This window comes from Lynx rufus, unplaced genomic scaffold, assembly GCF_022079265.1.
Source record: "Lynx rufus isolate CCGP_SWC_20201006 ecotype Redwood Valley unplaced genomic scaffold, mLynRuf1.p SCAF_13, whole genome shotgun sequence".
NCBI lineage: Eukaryota > Metazoa > Chordata > Mammalia > Carnivora > Felidae > Lynx > Lynx rufus.
In genome coordinates, this window is record NW_025814827.1 from 9,262,825 (window position 1) to 9,275,319 (window position 12,495).

Below are 12,495 nucleotides of genomic sequence, written 5' to 3' on the forward strand. Positions count from 1 at the left end.
TGCTTGAAACAATGTACACGTACATGTGATTTTTTTCCAAGCTTACCTTAGTTTACTAGTAGCACGGTATCTTTGCTACATATATGTGCTCAAAGATAATGGACTATGCTTCTTTCCAAATGTTCTGTAATTAAAACATTTCACTAATTTCATCTGGTCCTCTGGTTTCTTCCACTTAATTACCTGAAGTGATTGTTTCATCATACCAAATTTTCTCCTTTCGTTTTGAAGCTGTAGGTTTTTAGGTAGAGAACCTTACTCCCAGTAATTTTCTAGTAAGACCTGAATCTGAATTTGGAAATCGGCATTCTGTGGTGTATGGTAATGAGAGATGCAAGGAGGGAAAGTGCATTGTTGGAGAAAACCAATCACGGTGGGTACAAAAAAAAAAAAAAGGTACAGGAGAGTGAACTCATTTACTCATTTTACTATTGCCAGCAGCTTGAGGCTTGAGAGTGCTAATCAAAATTCACATACAAAACTTCCCTGATAGATTAAACAGTTTTGTACTGTTAAGAGGGGTTCTCACCATGTGAAAGATCCACTGCTGTGCTGAACAAAACAGAGACAGTTTTCTTTTAAAGTCCAGAGCAGATGAGAGCCATAAGGAGACAGAGGGTTTCATTTACTCTCAGGACACGATTGTGCCAGTGAACTAATGAGTCTCTTGGACCTTATGTTGCTCTGGCTTCAATGGAGGCGAGACACTAATGGGCATGTAGTACTTCCTATCCGTCAAGTGTCTGGACAATGGGCCCCTCATATGGATTAGAATGATCTGGCAAGAAAAAGAGGTCATCGTTGTACCTAGCACAGGCAGGAAGCCTGGCTAATTCATGTATTTCCAACTATAGCAAAAACAAAAGCTGACACACACAAAAATGTTGACTTTACCGCAGGAGCTCTTAGCTTGTGGCTAAGGCACAGTTAAACATTACTGAAACTCCATGCATAAAAAAAAAACTCCTTGTTTCCCCAATACATTAGAATATTTTTAAAGATGTAAAGGTTTTTCTTTAAAACAAGTCTGATTTTGTGTTGTGACTTGCATATTTCACCCTTCGGTAAACCTGGATGATAACTGAAATATTTGAATGATTGTGAAGCAAATGCAGAGAGTGTCAACGCTGCATATTTTAAAAATTTGCACTTCAAAAGGTTCTGTCGGATTACTATTGTAAAAATCCTACTGCTGTATTAAATGGAGAATTAGAGATTACAAATGTTCATTCAAACTAGAGGGCTCGAATTACAGTATATATTAAACTAAGAGCAGATACTGCCACCTAGATAAATTCTGATGCTTTGGTTAACTAGATGTTGGCTTGCCTTACTTTTTGAAAAATGGCAACAACAAACAATAGTGGCTATGTACAAAAAAAAAATACAGTGAATGATAAAGGGTCGCTTAAAAAATCCATGTAAATGTAATTTTCTTGGGAAAAAAAAGACCTTTGTGTTTTGCCAAATAGCAATGATTAAGCCTTTATTTAATTTTTTAAATGTAGAAGACAAAATGCTGTTAGAAATGGGAGGGCAAAACTCTATAAAGGATAAACAAAAGCTCCGTAATCCTGAAGTTTATAAAGAGGTAGATCCCGAAGTGTTGTCAGGAAGACTTGTAACTTTCTTGTTAAAATATTCCTTACTGAATTCAGACAGAAGAAGAGATTGTTCAACACTCTCAAGTAAAAGCACAAATAGGTTTTAGTTTAGTAAGTAAACTAAGATCACTTAGTAAATAATTTTTTTAAAGGAGCATTACATTATAATCTGTTCTACTACACCTCCTAGCGAACAAAGCAAACTAACTCCGCTCCCCACTTTTATTCGTCACAGCAAAAAGAATGTTGCCTTTTTCAATTCTGGATTAAAATCTAAAATCAGCAATATATTCCAGGATCATTCATTTATCAGGTTTAGAGGGGTTTTTAGCATCTATGGACTGTTTGAGTTCTTCTTCAAATCTCATTTTGTTTTCCTCTGTTACTCCTAGAATGGCTTCAATGTCATCAATGGCGGTCTGTAAATGAGCAATAAAAATAATATTCATTACTTAATTTTTTTTAACATTTATTTATTTTTGAGACAGAGACAGAGCATGAACAGGGGAGGGGCAGAGAGAGAGGGAGACACAGAATCCGAAACAGGCTCCAGGCTCCAAGCTGTCAGCACAGAGCCCGACATGGGGCTCGAACTCACGGACCGTGAGATCATGACCTGAGCCGAAATCGGACGCTTAACTGACCGAGCCACCCAGGCGCCCCAAATATTCATTACTTAAAGACCCCTTACAACTCTTTCTCCCATCCAATTATTTGTTCCTTTTTGGACTTGAGTATAATTTAGACTGGTTAAACTCAAAACGTTCCTGTCAATGAGCACCTATCTACAAATTGTGTCATCAGTCTTGAAATAAGTAAAAAATATGAGAGTAAGAACTTGGAAACCATCATAGAAATTTTTATGGCTGCTAAATCTGATGGGGAAAAAAGGGACTTCTATTTTATACATCTTTAATTTTTTTAATTTCATTTTTCTAGTAATTCATTTTTGTTGTATTTTACAGAAGTACTGATCCATGGTAAGTTGGAAAAAAAAAAAACTTCAGTAGAGATAATTTGAGAAGCACTGGTCTAGTCATCCTAAAATGAGGGCTAGTAGGCTGATAGTGTTTATTTCCATTGTTTGTTTGTTTTTTTCCATTGGGCAGAAAAATGCCCCCCACCTATTTCCCCCATTTTTTCATTGAGGTAGTATTCACATACCATAAAATTCACCCTTATAAAGAGCTCAACTCAGTGATTTTTAGTATACTCAGAAGAAACCATCATTACTATGTAATTCCAAAACATTTTCATCACCCTGAATAGAAACTCTGTGCCCATTAGCTGCCATTCCTCATTTTCCCCCATCCCTAGCTCCTGACAACCACGAATCTACTTTCTGTCTCTATGGATTGGCCCACTCAGGACATTTCATATAAATGGAATCCTATAATGTGTGGCCTTTGTGTCTGGCTTTCTTCACTTAACATAATCTTTTCAGGGTTCATTCGTGTTGTAGCATGGATTGGAACTGCATTTCCTTGTTATGGCTGAACACTACTCCATTTTATCTAATACCTATTTTTACTTGGTTGCTTGCACTTTAGGTATCATATCTAAGAAGGCATTGCTAGCCAAAAGGTCATGAAGATTTATACCTGTGTTTTATTTTAAGAGGTTTATCGTTGTAGCTTTTACATTTAGGTCTTTGATCCATTTTTATTTAGTTTTTATGTATGCTTTGTAATAGAGGTACAACTTCATTTGTATGTGGGTATCTGTATTCTCCAGTACCATTTGTTAAAAAGAATTATTTTGTCATTCTTGTTAAAAATCGATTGACTATAGATGTACAGGTTTAGTTTGGACTCTCAAGTTTACTCCATTGATCTATGTCTATTCTTATGCCAGTACCACACTGTCTTGAATACTGTAGCTTTGTAGTTAAGTTTTAAAGTTGAGAAGCAACTTTCGTCTTTGTTCTTCTCTTTCAAGATTGTTTTGATTATTCTGTATCCTTTGCATTTTCACAGGAAATTTAGGATTATCTTATAAATTTCTGCAATAAAGCCAGCTAGGAAGTTGGTAGGACTTCCACTGAATCTGTAGATCAATCTGGGGAGTACTGTCCTCTTAACAGTATTAAGTTTTCTACTCCATGAACACATGGAGTATCTTTCCATTTATTTAGGTCTTCTTTCTTTTATGATGGACAGATATTGTACTTCTTCTGTTAAATTTATTAGTAAGTATTTTATTCTTTTTGATGCTATTGTAAATGGAATTAAAAAAATAATTTTGGGGGCACTTGGGTGGTTCGGTTGGTTAAGTGTCTGACTCTTGGTTTCAGCTCAGGTCATGATCTCACGGTTCATGAGTTCAAGCCCCACATTGGGCTCTGTGCTGACAGCATGGAGCCTGCTTGGGATTCTCTCTCTCCCTCTCTCTCTGCCCCTCCCCTGCTTGCTCTCGTTCTCTCTGTCTCTGAAGATAAATAAATAAACTTAAAAAAATTAAAAGATATTTTTGTATTTTTGATTTCTAGTATATAGAAATGTAATTGATGTCTGTATACTACTGATCTTGGGTCCTTCTTGAATTTAAGTGTATTAGCTCTAACAGGTTGTTTCTGGGTTCTTCAGGATTTCCTACATACAAGATCATGTTATTGAAGACTAGAGATAATTTTACTTCTTTCTTTAAAATCTGGATGCCTTTTATTTCTTTTTCTTGCTGAATTGCCCTTTCTAGAATAGGGTAATATGGTGATGAATAGAAGTGGTGAGAGCAGACATCTTTATCTTGCTCCTGATCTTAGGGGGAAAACTTTCAGTCTTATACCATTAACTATGATGTTAGCTGTGGGTTTTTCCTAATACCCTTAACAGGTTGAGGAAGTTTCCTTTTACTCCTAGGTTGAGTGTTTTTATGAGGAAATGGTATTATATTTTGTTAAATGCTTTATCTGCACCACCTTCCATTTTTATTCAGTCTTTGTAAATCCTTGTTTATAAACTGAAAATACTTATTAGAATGTCGCTAGGGTGGTAGAAAATATTACCAAAAATGAATCTATTCCACTTTCAGGTTTTTGTTATTATTCCTATTTTATTCAGGTTTATTGCCTTTGGACCTTTTGGTGAGAGTAAAAAAAAAAATCAAGATAACACTGACTCACCTGAGAAGGCTAGAAACCATGAGATATTTAAAAGCTACTTGAGAATATCTGACTTTTGATGATTTTGAAAGTCAGGTAAACAACAGAGAAATAGCCTTCATTTTGTCAAGCTCAGGGTTTACCAAGTCTGTGTGGTCTTAGTCTGCCCAGGCTGCTATAACAAAATAACCAGAGACTTGGTGGCTTAAACCACAAAAACTTGTTTCTTATGGTTCTGGAGTCTGGGAAGTACAAGGTCAAGATGCCAGTGAATTTAATTCCTGGTAAGAACTCTCTTCCTGGCTTGCAGGCAACCATCCCTTCTTGCTGTATTCTCTTAGGGTGGTTGGGGAGCAGAGACAAAGCAAGAGAGCAAACAGACTCTCTTGTCTCTCATAAGGGCACTACTCACATCCAGAGAACCCTAACCTCTTGACCCCATTTAAACATAATACCCCTCAAAGGCCCCTTCTCCATATACCATCGCATTGGGGGTTAAGGTTTCAACATCTGAATTTTGGGAGGACATAATTCAGTCTGTAGCACTGATTATTATTTTTGGACAGACTAAACTGACCATGCTCACGCAGACTAAATTGCTCAGGATTTTGCACATGGCAGTAACTGATGAAATGATACTAGCTGACAGTAACTTAGAATATAAATGAAGAGCTAGGTCCTTTTGGACCAGTGAAAGTTGATGCAACCCTGGGCCTAATTTTCACTGAGTCTTCTCAGTCATGTTGTGGGAAAAGCAATGGTCATTCTTCCAACTCATAAAATCATATTGAAGAGGAATTATCATCATTATTACTGTTATTAGGACAGGCTCTAACGCAAGGAAAAAAACATTCAAAATTTACATTTTTACAACAAGCTTTTGTTGGGCTTTCCATTTAAGAGAAGGATCACATGTGGTTTCCGATTGAGTCCTCTGAGTTACTTGACCTGTTTGTTCAATCATGATGAAGGCCCACGCGGGGAATCAGATGCAGATCTTGGTGATCAATACGAAGTGTTTATCTCTGCTCTGCCAGCGTTTCAGAAACTCTTGTGTGGATCTTGTTCCGTTTTCTTGCTCTTGTACCTGTTTCTCCAGTTTGGAGACTTCTAAGCAATTACATACAAGTAGCTTTCTGGACCAACATCTTTAAAGGCCATTTGGAACCTTCAAAAAGGTTAGTGATGAAATATCTGCTCCACTTTGGAGAAACAGTGGAGTAAATGACCCATGTGTATGCCAAGGGCTTTTTTTTTTGTTTCTCTCTACGACACTTTATCCTTCCTGAGGTCTCAGAACTTCTCTGGTCTATATATGTGGATTCCCCAGGAATCCTTGGCCAGGCATTGCATTTTCTGAAATGTAAGTAGATTCCATTCAGGATTTTTGGTTGTGACAGTCTCCGTTTTGGTTCCATTGTGACACTTCAGTTTCACCTCCCATATCAGAAAGCCCTGTTGTCATGTAAACTGGGTTTGGTAATGGCAGCAACTTAGAACAAGTCTACTATATTTCAAAGAAAAAATTTCAAACTATTAAATTTAACTAACAGGTTCAGTGGGAACCTTATAATATTGACCCTGTACATTATAAGATATGTACTGCTTCACAATAAAAAAAAAAAAATGGTTTAGCACTTGTTTACAATACAGCATGAGGTATTTTCAGTCCTTGTATAGAAATTAACCAGAATCGTTAGTTAATTAACACCTCACCTTAAAATTGGTCTCGCCTTGCATATTAGGTGCTGATATTTCTTGATGGATGATGAAGAGATTTCGAGCAAAGGTCATGAGGACCCCCTGGAGATCCTCACCGATTGTTCTGTTAATGATATCCAAACAAATGAGTTTACCAACGATTCCCCTCACAAGCTTAAAAACAATCACCCTCTCATTTGTGCCTGTCTGGTGATGGAATTTAATGAGTATTTTCAATCTCACAAGGTGGCAATCTTCAGGGAGATATGAAAGATGAGGCTCCATTTTAACTTGTCAACAAAGAGGATTTGTGCAATAAATATTTTTTTATTAATCAACTTAGCAGAATATAAGAATAGCTTCAGTCATTTCTAGCGAAAGGCTACCACTGAGCTAGGAAAGTAGTATTAGCTCATTTAAAAAATTGTTGAAATCAGTTTAAAAGAATTGTTGCTAAGTATAATTCATACCTAACAATGTCTTTGTCTACAGAGCTGTTTGCACCTCAGTATTCTAGAGACTTTTGTCTGGGAGTTATTTTCTATTTTATGTATACAAGCAATTACTGCTATGTATGAGTGTGCTCCATCCATGTTCCTAGGAGAATGTGCCCCATTCCTGAACAGGCATCTTTATAAAACCGAACACACACTTGAAGAAGATTTCAGAGACAAGTTGCATACCATCCTATGGTCAGTGAACATTCTCAAACAACTAGACTGTTGTAAGTTTTAACTTAGAAAGGAAACTTCAGGTTATTTCATCTAGTTACTTTGTGAACTTTCTGTATCAAAGGAGAAAAACGGATTAAATGAATGGATTGATTTTTAAGAATTGTTCGGTCCTGAGGGTAGGATACCAAAGATACTTCAGGCAACTGCAAAGAACTTTAGGTTACTTCCTTCCCAATTGTTACCTGTAAAATAAGTCATCCTAGAGTGCAAGGCTTAAACACTTTTGGAATGGCTGCCTTCCAGCCTGATTGGGCTTTCCCATGGGTCAGGCTGGGAGCAGAAGGCTTCCCAGGCCCCAGGACAGTAGACCATTTGTCCTGCCACTGGCTACGTGACTTTGGGAGGAAGTTACTTCTTTTTTTCTGAAATGAAGGACTTTGACTGGATTAATGCTTCCAAACTTTTGGAGTTACAGTCCCCAAAGCCAAGGACCCTTAACCCTCATAGTTACTGAACTTCAGTATCTATCTCTTCTTTTATAATAGTCAAAGGCAATGTCAGAGTCAGTAATTTTTATTTTTGTTTATTAAAGCAATTTTTTTAAAATTTTATTTTAAGTAGGCTTCATACCCAATGTGGGGCTCGAACTCATGACCCTGCCTGAGATCAAGAGTCACTGCTCTACTGACTGAGCCAGCCAGGGGCCCCAGAGTCAATAATTTTTAAAAGTGATTTGTACTTGGGGCACCTGGGTGGCTCAGTCAGTCAAGCTTCCAACTTCAGCTCAGGTCATGATCTCATGGTTTGGGAGTTCAAGCCCCATTCGGGCTCTGTGCTGAAGTGCAGAGCCTGCTTCAGATTCCCTGTCTCTCTCTCTCCTCCTTCCCCTCCCTGCTTGCTCTCTCTCTCTCAAAAATTAATAAATAAACATTTAAAAATAAATAAATAAAAGTGATTTGTATTTCATTGCCACAGAGTCAGTAGGTATTAGACCCTGGCTGCTTCTTAAAACAGATTCCTGGGCCCACTTTAGATCAACAAAATCAGAAATTTTGGGTTTGGAACCCAGGAATGTATAGTTTCACTGAGAACCCCAGATGATTCTTATATATACTAAAGATTGAGACCCATACTTTAAAATATTATAGTGTGTGTGTGTGTGTGTGTGTGTGTGTGTGTGTGTGTATGAAGTGGGTCCACATATATGGATTCATGCCCCTCTCATCATCCCTTCTTAGGCTTCTGGGGTCCATGGTCCCTAGGAATTAACCTCTATTAATTCATTTCTAGAATTTCCTTCATTTTCCTTCCTTGAAAGTTCTTCTTGAATTCTGCTATTCCCAGAAATATACTAGTATAAATGGAGTCAACGTGAAGTTATCCTGGCAAAGCCAAACCACCAAATTCTGGCCTATAAGGTCATCCCCCTGGGAGCCCTCCTCTTTCCTAAACAGGTAGCTGACTAATGTTCTTCTCCTGATGTGAACTGATGGCAAGAAAGCCAAACAAAGCCCAGGCATCTCATGAAAAGCCTCTCCTTAAAGCTGCAGAGAAAATCAACAAAAACAACACAAAGATGTGTTTGCTCATCTTTCCTTTTTCCATATGAATTCTCAAAAACAATGTCTCCTGGCCATTGTTTATTAAATCATCTTTCTCAACCTCCATGACTACATGTCAGTGCAATTTCTGCTGTACTAACTATAATTCCGTCCTTTTATGGCACATTCAAGAAAGCGCAGCTGCATGCAAGTGAGAATTTCAGGGATAATCTTGAATCCTACCTAATACTCAAAAAGTAAATTAACAAACTTGGTGCAAAATTGCACAGGTAGTGATGCAGTTCACAGTAGGCTGAGAATCTCTTTTCCATAATAGGGTTCTCTATACAGGGCAGCCATACTATATGGGAAAAGCACACTAGATTCAGAGTCATGAGACACAACTACTGTGTGATGTTGGCAAACCACATCCCTACTCAACGCCCCCATTTCCTTTGTACACTATGAGAGTCAGTTAATTCCCAGGGTCCTTCTTTGCTCCAACATTCTCTGGTTCTATGGCTACAGGAAGGGATGAGAAAGATAAGATAGGAAGCAGTGGACAAGGCTCTAGAGTCTTCAGGAGGCCCATGTCAATCATCAGTGCCCTTTCTGTAGGATATGTGAGTAGTAATACCATCTACACCAGTAGGACTATTTCCACCACCAAAGCTAGCCCGCCCATCAGGGCATCCCTGCCTGAAATCTCAGGAGCAGGTATAGGCATAGCTGGATGAGCTCCTCTTGGTCACCAGTCTACATTCTTCATTCTGTGGGCTTCAGCATCAAACCAGGCCTGCTGCTTGATCAGTTTGATGATTGGGGGTTTCCTTTTTCACATTAGTCTTTTCTGTCTCCTCGATTCCCTGATGCTGTCCTCTTGCTTGGTTCCTCTGTGCTGAAGTACCCATGTGGATAAGTCTTCCTGTGGTCCATACTGCAGAAACTCTGCCTCTGCCCTATTAACACTATCCCTGTTTCATCATGTCAATTGTAGGATGCAAGTCCTGCTCCTGCCTGTTAGCCTCTGCTGGGCTCTACCACCTGCCAACAGGCCTTCTTTATGCTGCCCCCTTGCTGGCCTGGGTCTGTAAGAAGAGCAGCGTCCTCTTTGAGCTCCTACGGTTGTGCTCCTCGCCAACCAGCCCTCTGGATGCCCTTTCACTCTGTAGGTGACCTTTCCTAATGCTGTGAGCTGGTTGCTCCTTGGTATGATCTCTAGGCACCTGGAAAGCAGAGGGCAGCTCCTTCCCTGCACATGTACAGAGGTGTCCCTGGCTCTATTCTCCTCCTGGACACGAACATCCAGGCAGATAAGGTGAATGAATACTTGTTGGGGTGTTATGTCTCATTCCTGTTGCTCTCCTGAAAGTATAACAAAAGAGTGGGGAAGAGAGCCTAAAATAAACGGTGAAGGGACTCTTCTAACATGACCCAGTGAATTTTACATGTTTATGGGACCTTGGGGAAATGTGGGTACTGGAGGGGACGACTAAGCCAGCAAGCTCTCCACCCAAGTGAAGAGAGGCGTTTAAGACTGTAAACACTAGATTAAGTTGTCAGCCACATTCTGGCTCCAAAGGGGAGGAAATCAAAACATTTGCATGAGTTCAAAGGGATAAGTGACATTGAGTGTCATTGCACTGATGATGGCCTGTTGTAACTGACATTGCTGTGGTAAAACAAAGGACCATACTTTGGAAAGGGGAGTTGAGAGCTGTCCTGTGCACATCTTTGCCTGTTTCAGTGTGCAGCTCTTGGGACCAGTTTCCAGGGGACTGAGCACCTAGGGGGAACTGAGGCTGCTCAGGACATTGATGCTTAGTAGAAGAATTGTCTATTATTTGGTTTTTCATGAGACCAGATCTTAGTGTGTGCATGTGTTTCAATTTGAGGCCACAATGTCTACACCAAGGTAGAAGTCACAAGGAAGAGAAATACAGGGAAGAAACAGTTTCCCAATTAAGTTAGGATAACTTAGAGGTAGCAAATGGCCATATTCCAAGATATGAAAAGATTGTGTGTGTGTGTATATATATATATATGCATATAGCATATATATGTATATATATATGCATATATATATGCATATATATATACACACACACAAGATATGGTATATCTTGTGTATATGATAAGATATATATATATATATATATATATACACACACACACACAAGATATGATAAGATTGTGTCTCTAAAGCATGAATCCTAGATCAGAAGACAAATTTGTTAGCTCTCCAAAGTATGCTGGAGAGAAATTTGCAGGAAATAGGAAACAGAGCAGCCTCCTGAGTGGTGCTATCAAGATTCTTCATAACATGCATCTTGAGAAGATTGTAGCAGAGCTGAAACGGGAGCTGAGGAGGGGCTATGGATCCTGCCTTTCTGGGGAGCATCTTGCCAAGTCACCAGAACACTTCTCTAAGCAAGCCAGAATGACAACTGCCCTCCTACAATACGGATGTCTGAGCTGGTTCCTCATCAGATTCACTGTGCCTTAGATGTGTATGTGTTTGAACGTAATATGTTGTTGGAACTAGCCTTTTTCCCATCAATTTTGGATAATTAATCAGTTATTGTTATGAACCCCCACTGACATATCTAGAGTCATTATATGAAATAGTTGAAGATCTAAATAAAACAAGATAGACTTTCAGTAAATCAGCATGCCGATTAAAATGCATGAGAAGTATCATTCTTATTGGTTGTCACAGCCTATTTTCTTAGCTTATTACATCTCATAGACACACTTTGTACTCACAACATTCCCAACTTGTCTCTCTTCAGGTGTTCATATAATATAAAAACAGTTCCTTGTCTGTCCTATAAAATTTGAATTGGGAAAAAAGAAATAGCATTTTATTTTAGCAACAAAGAAACCTACTACACCAAGACCACTAAGACTGATTGGAATTGAAATCCAGAGCTACCATCAAACATTGTGAGAAGCACATTTGGAAAAGCTGTCTCCTGAATATAGAGTATATATGGTCTAGGGCAGGGTTGTTGTTGTTAATTTAGATACAATTTACATAGAACACCGTTTAAGGTATACCATGCCTTGATATGATACATTTATATATTGTGATATGATTACCACTTTAGCCTTAGCTAACACTTCTGTCACATCCTATAATTATCATTTGTTTTTGTGGTGAGGACATTTAAGACCTAGTCTCTTAGCAGTTTTGAACTATATAAAACGGTATCATTCATTATAATCACTATGCTGTGCATTAGATTACCAGAACCTATTTATCTACTTGTTGTAAGTTTGTACCCTTTAACAATATCTGTGCAATGCCCCTACTTCCCAGCCCGATAACCACCATTCTACTCTGTTTCTGACCTCAGCTTTTTTAGATTCCATATATAAGTGATATCATACAGTATTTGTCTTTGTCTGGCTTATCTCACTTAACATAATGCCCTGAAGGTCCATCCATGTTGTAGCAAATTTGCTACAACATGGATGGACCTTGAGGGCATCCTCATGGATAGATATAGATGTAGATATCTATCTATATCCTCATGGATATATATATAGAGAGACAGATGTATATATATATCTGTATATATATATATATGTATATATATATATACAGATATATCTGTATATATGTATATATATAAAGAAAATATATGTGTGAGATATATATATATACATATGTATATCTCACACATATATTTTCTTTATCCATTCATCCATCAATAGACACTTAGGTTTTTTTTATTCCTTGGCTATGGGAATAATGTGAACATGGAGGTACACATATCTCTTTGAGATAGTGATTTGGTTTCCTTCAGATATATGCCCAGAAGTGGAATTGCTGGATCATATGGTAGTTGTATTTTCAATTTTTTTTGAGG

The 12,495-nt window shown here is 38.2% G+C and overlaps 1 protein-coding gene across 8 annotated transcripts in view; it reads right to left on the reverse strand.

Annotated features, from left to right (window-relative positions):
• Nucleotides 1-1,906: 1,906 nt before the first annotated feature.
• Nucleotides 1,907-12,495, reverse strand: part of IQCH (IQ motif containing H) — a 212,212-nt gene continuing 201,623 nt past the window's right edge. For 6 of the 8 annotated variants that reach the window (XM_047074896.1, XM_047074895.1, XM_047074900.1 and 3 more), the window contains 3 exons: nt 11,387-11,448; nt 6,421-6,529; nt 1,907-2,023 (listed from right to left, as the gene is read on the reverse strand). In XM_047074896.1, the coding sequence (XP_046930852.1) occupies nt 1,907-2,023; nt 6,421-6,529; nt 11,387-11,448 (288 nt within the window). Of the gene's footprint in view, nt 2,024-6,420; nt 6,530-11,386; nt 11,449-12,495 lie in introns of those variants that run through there. The other 2 variants (XM_047074901.1, XM_047074902.1) reach the window with 1 other exon arrangement.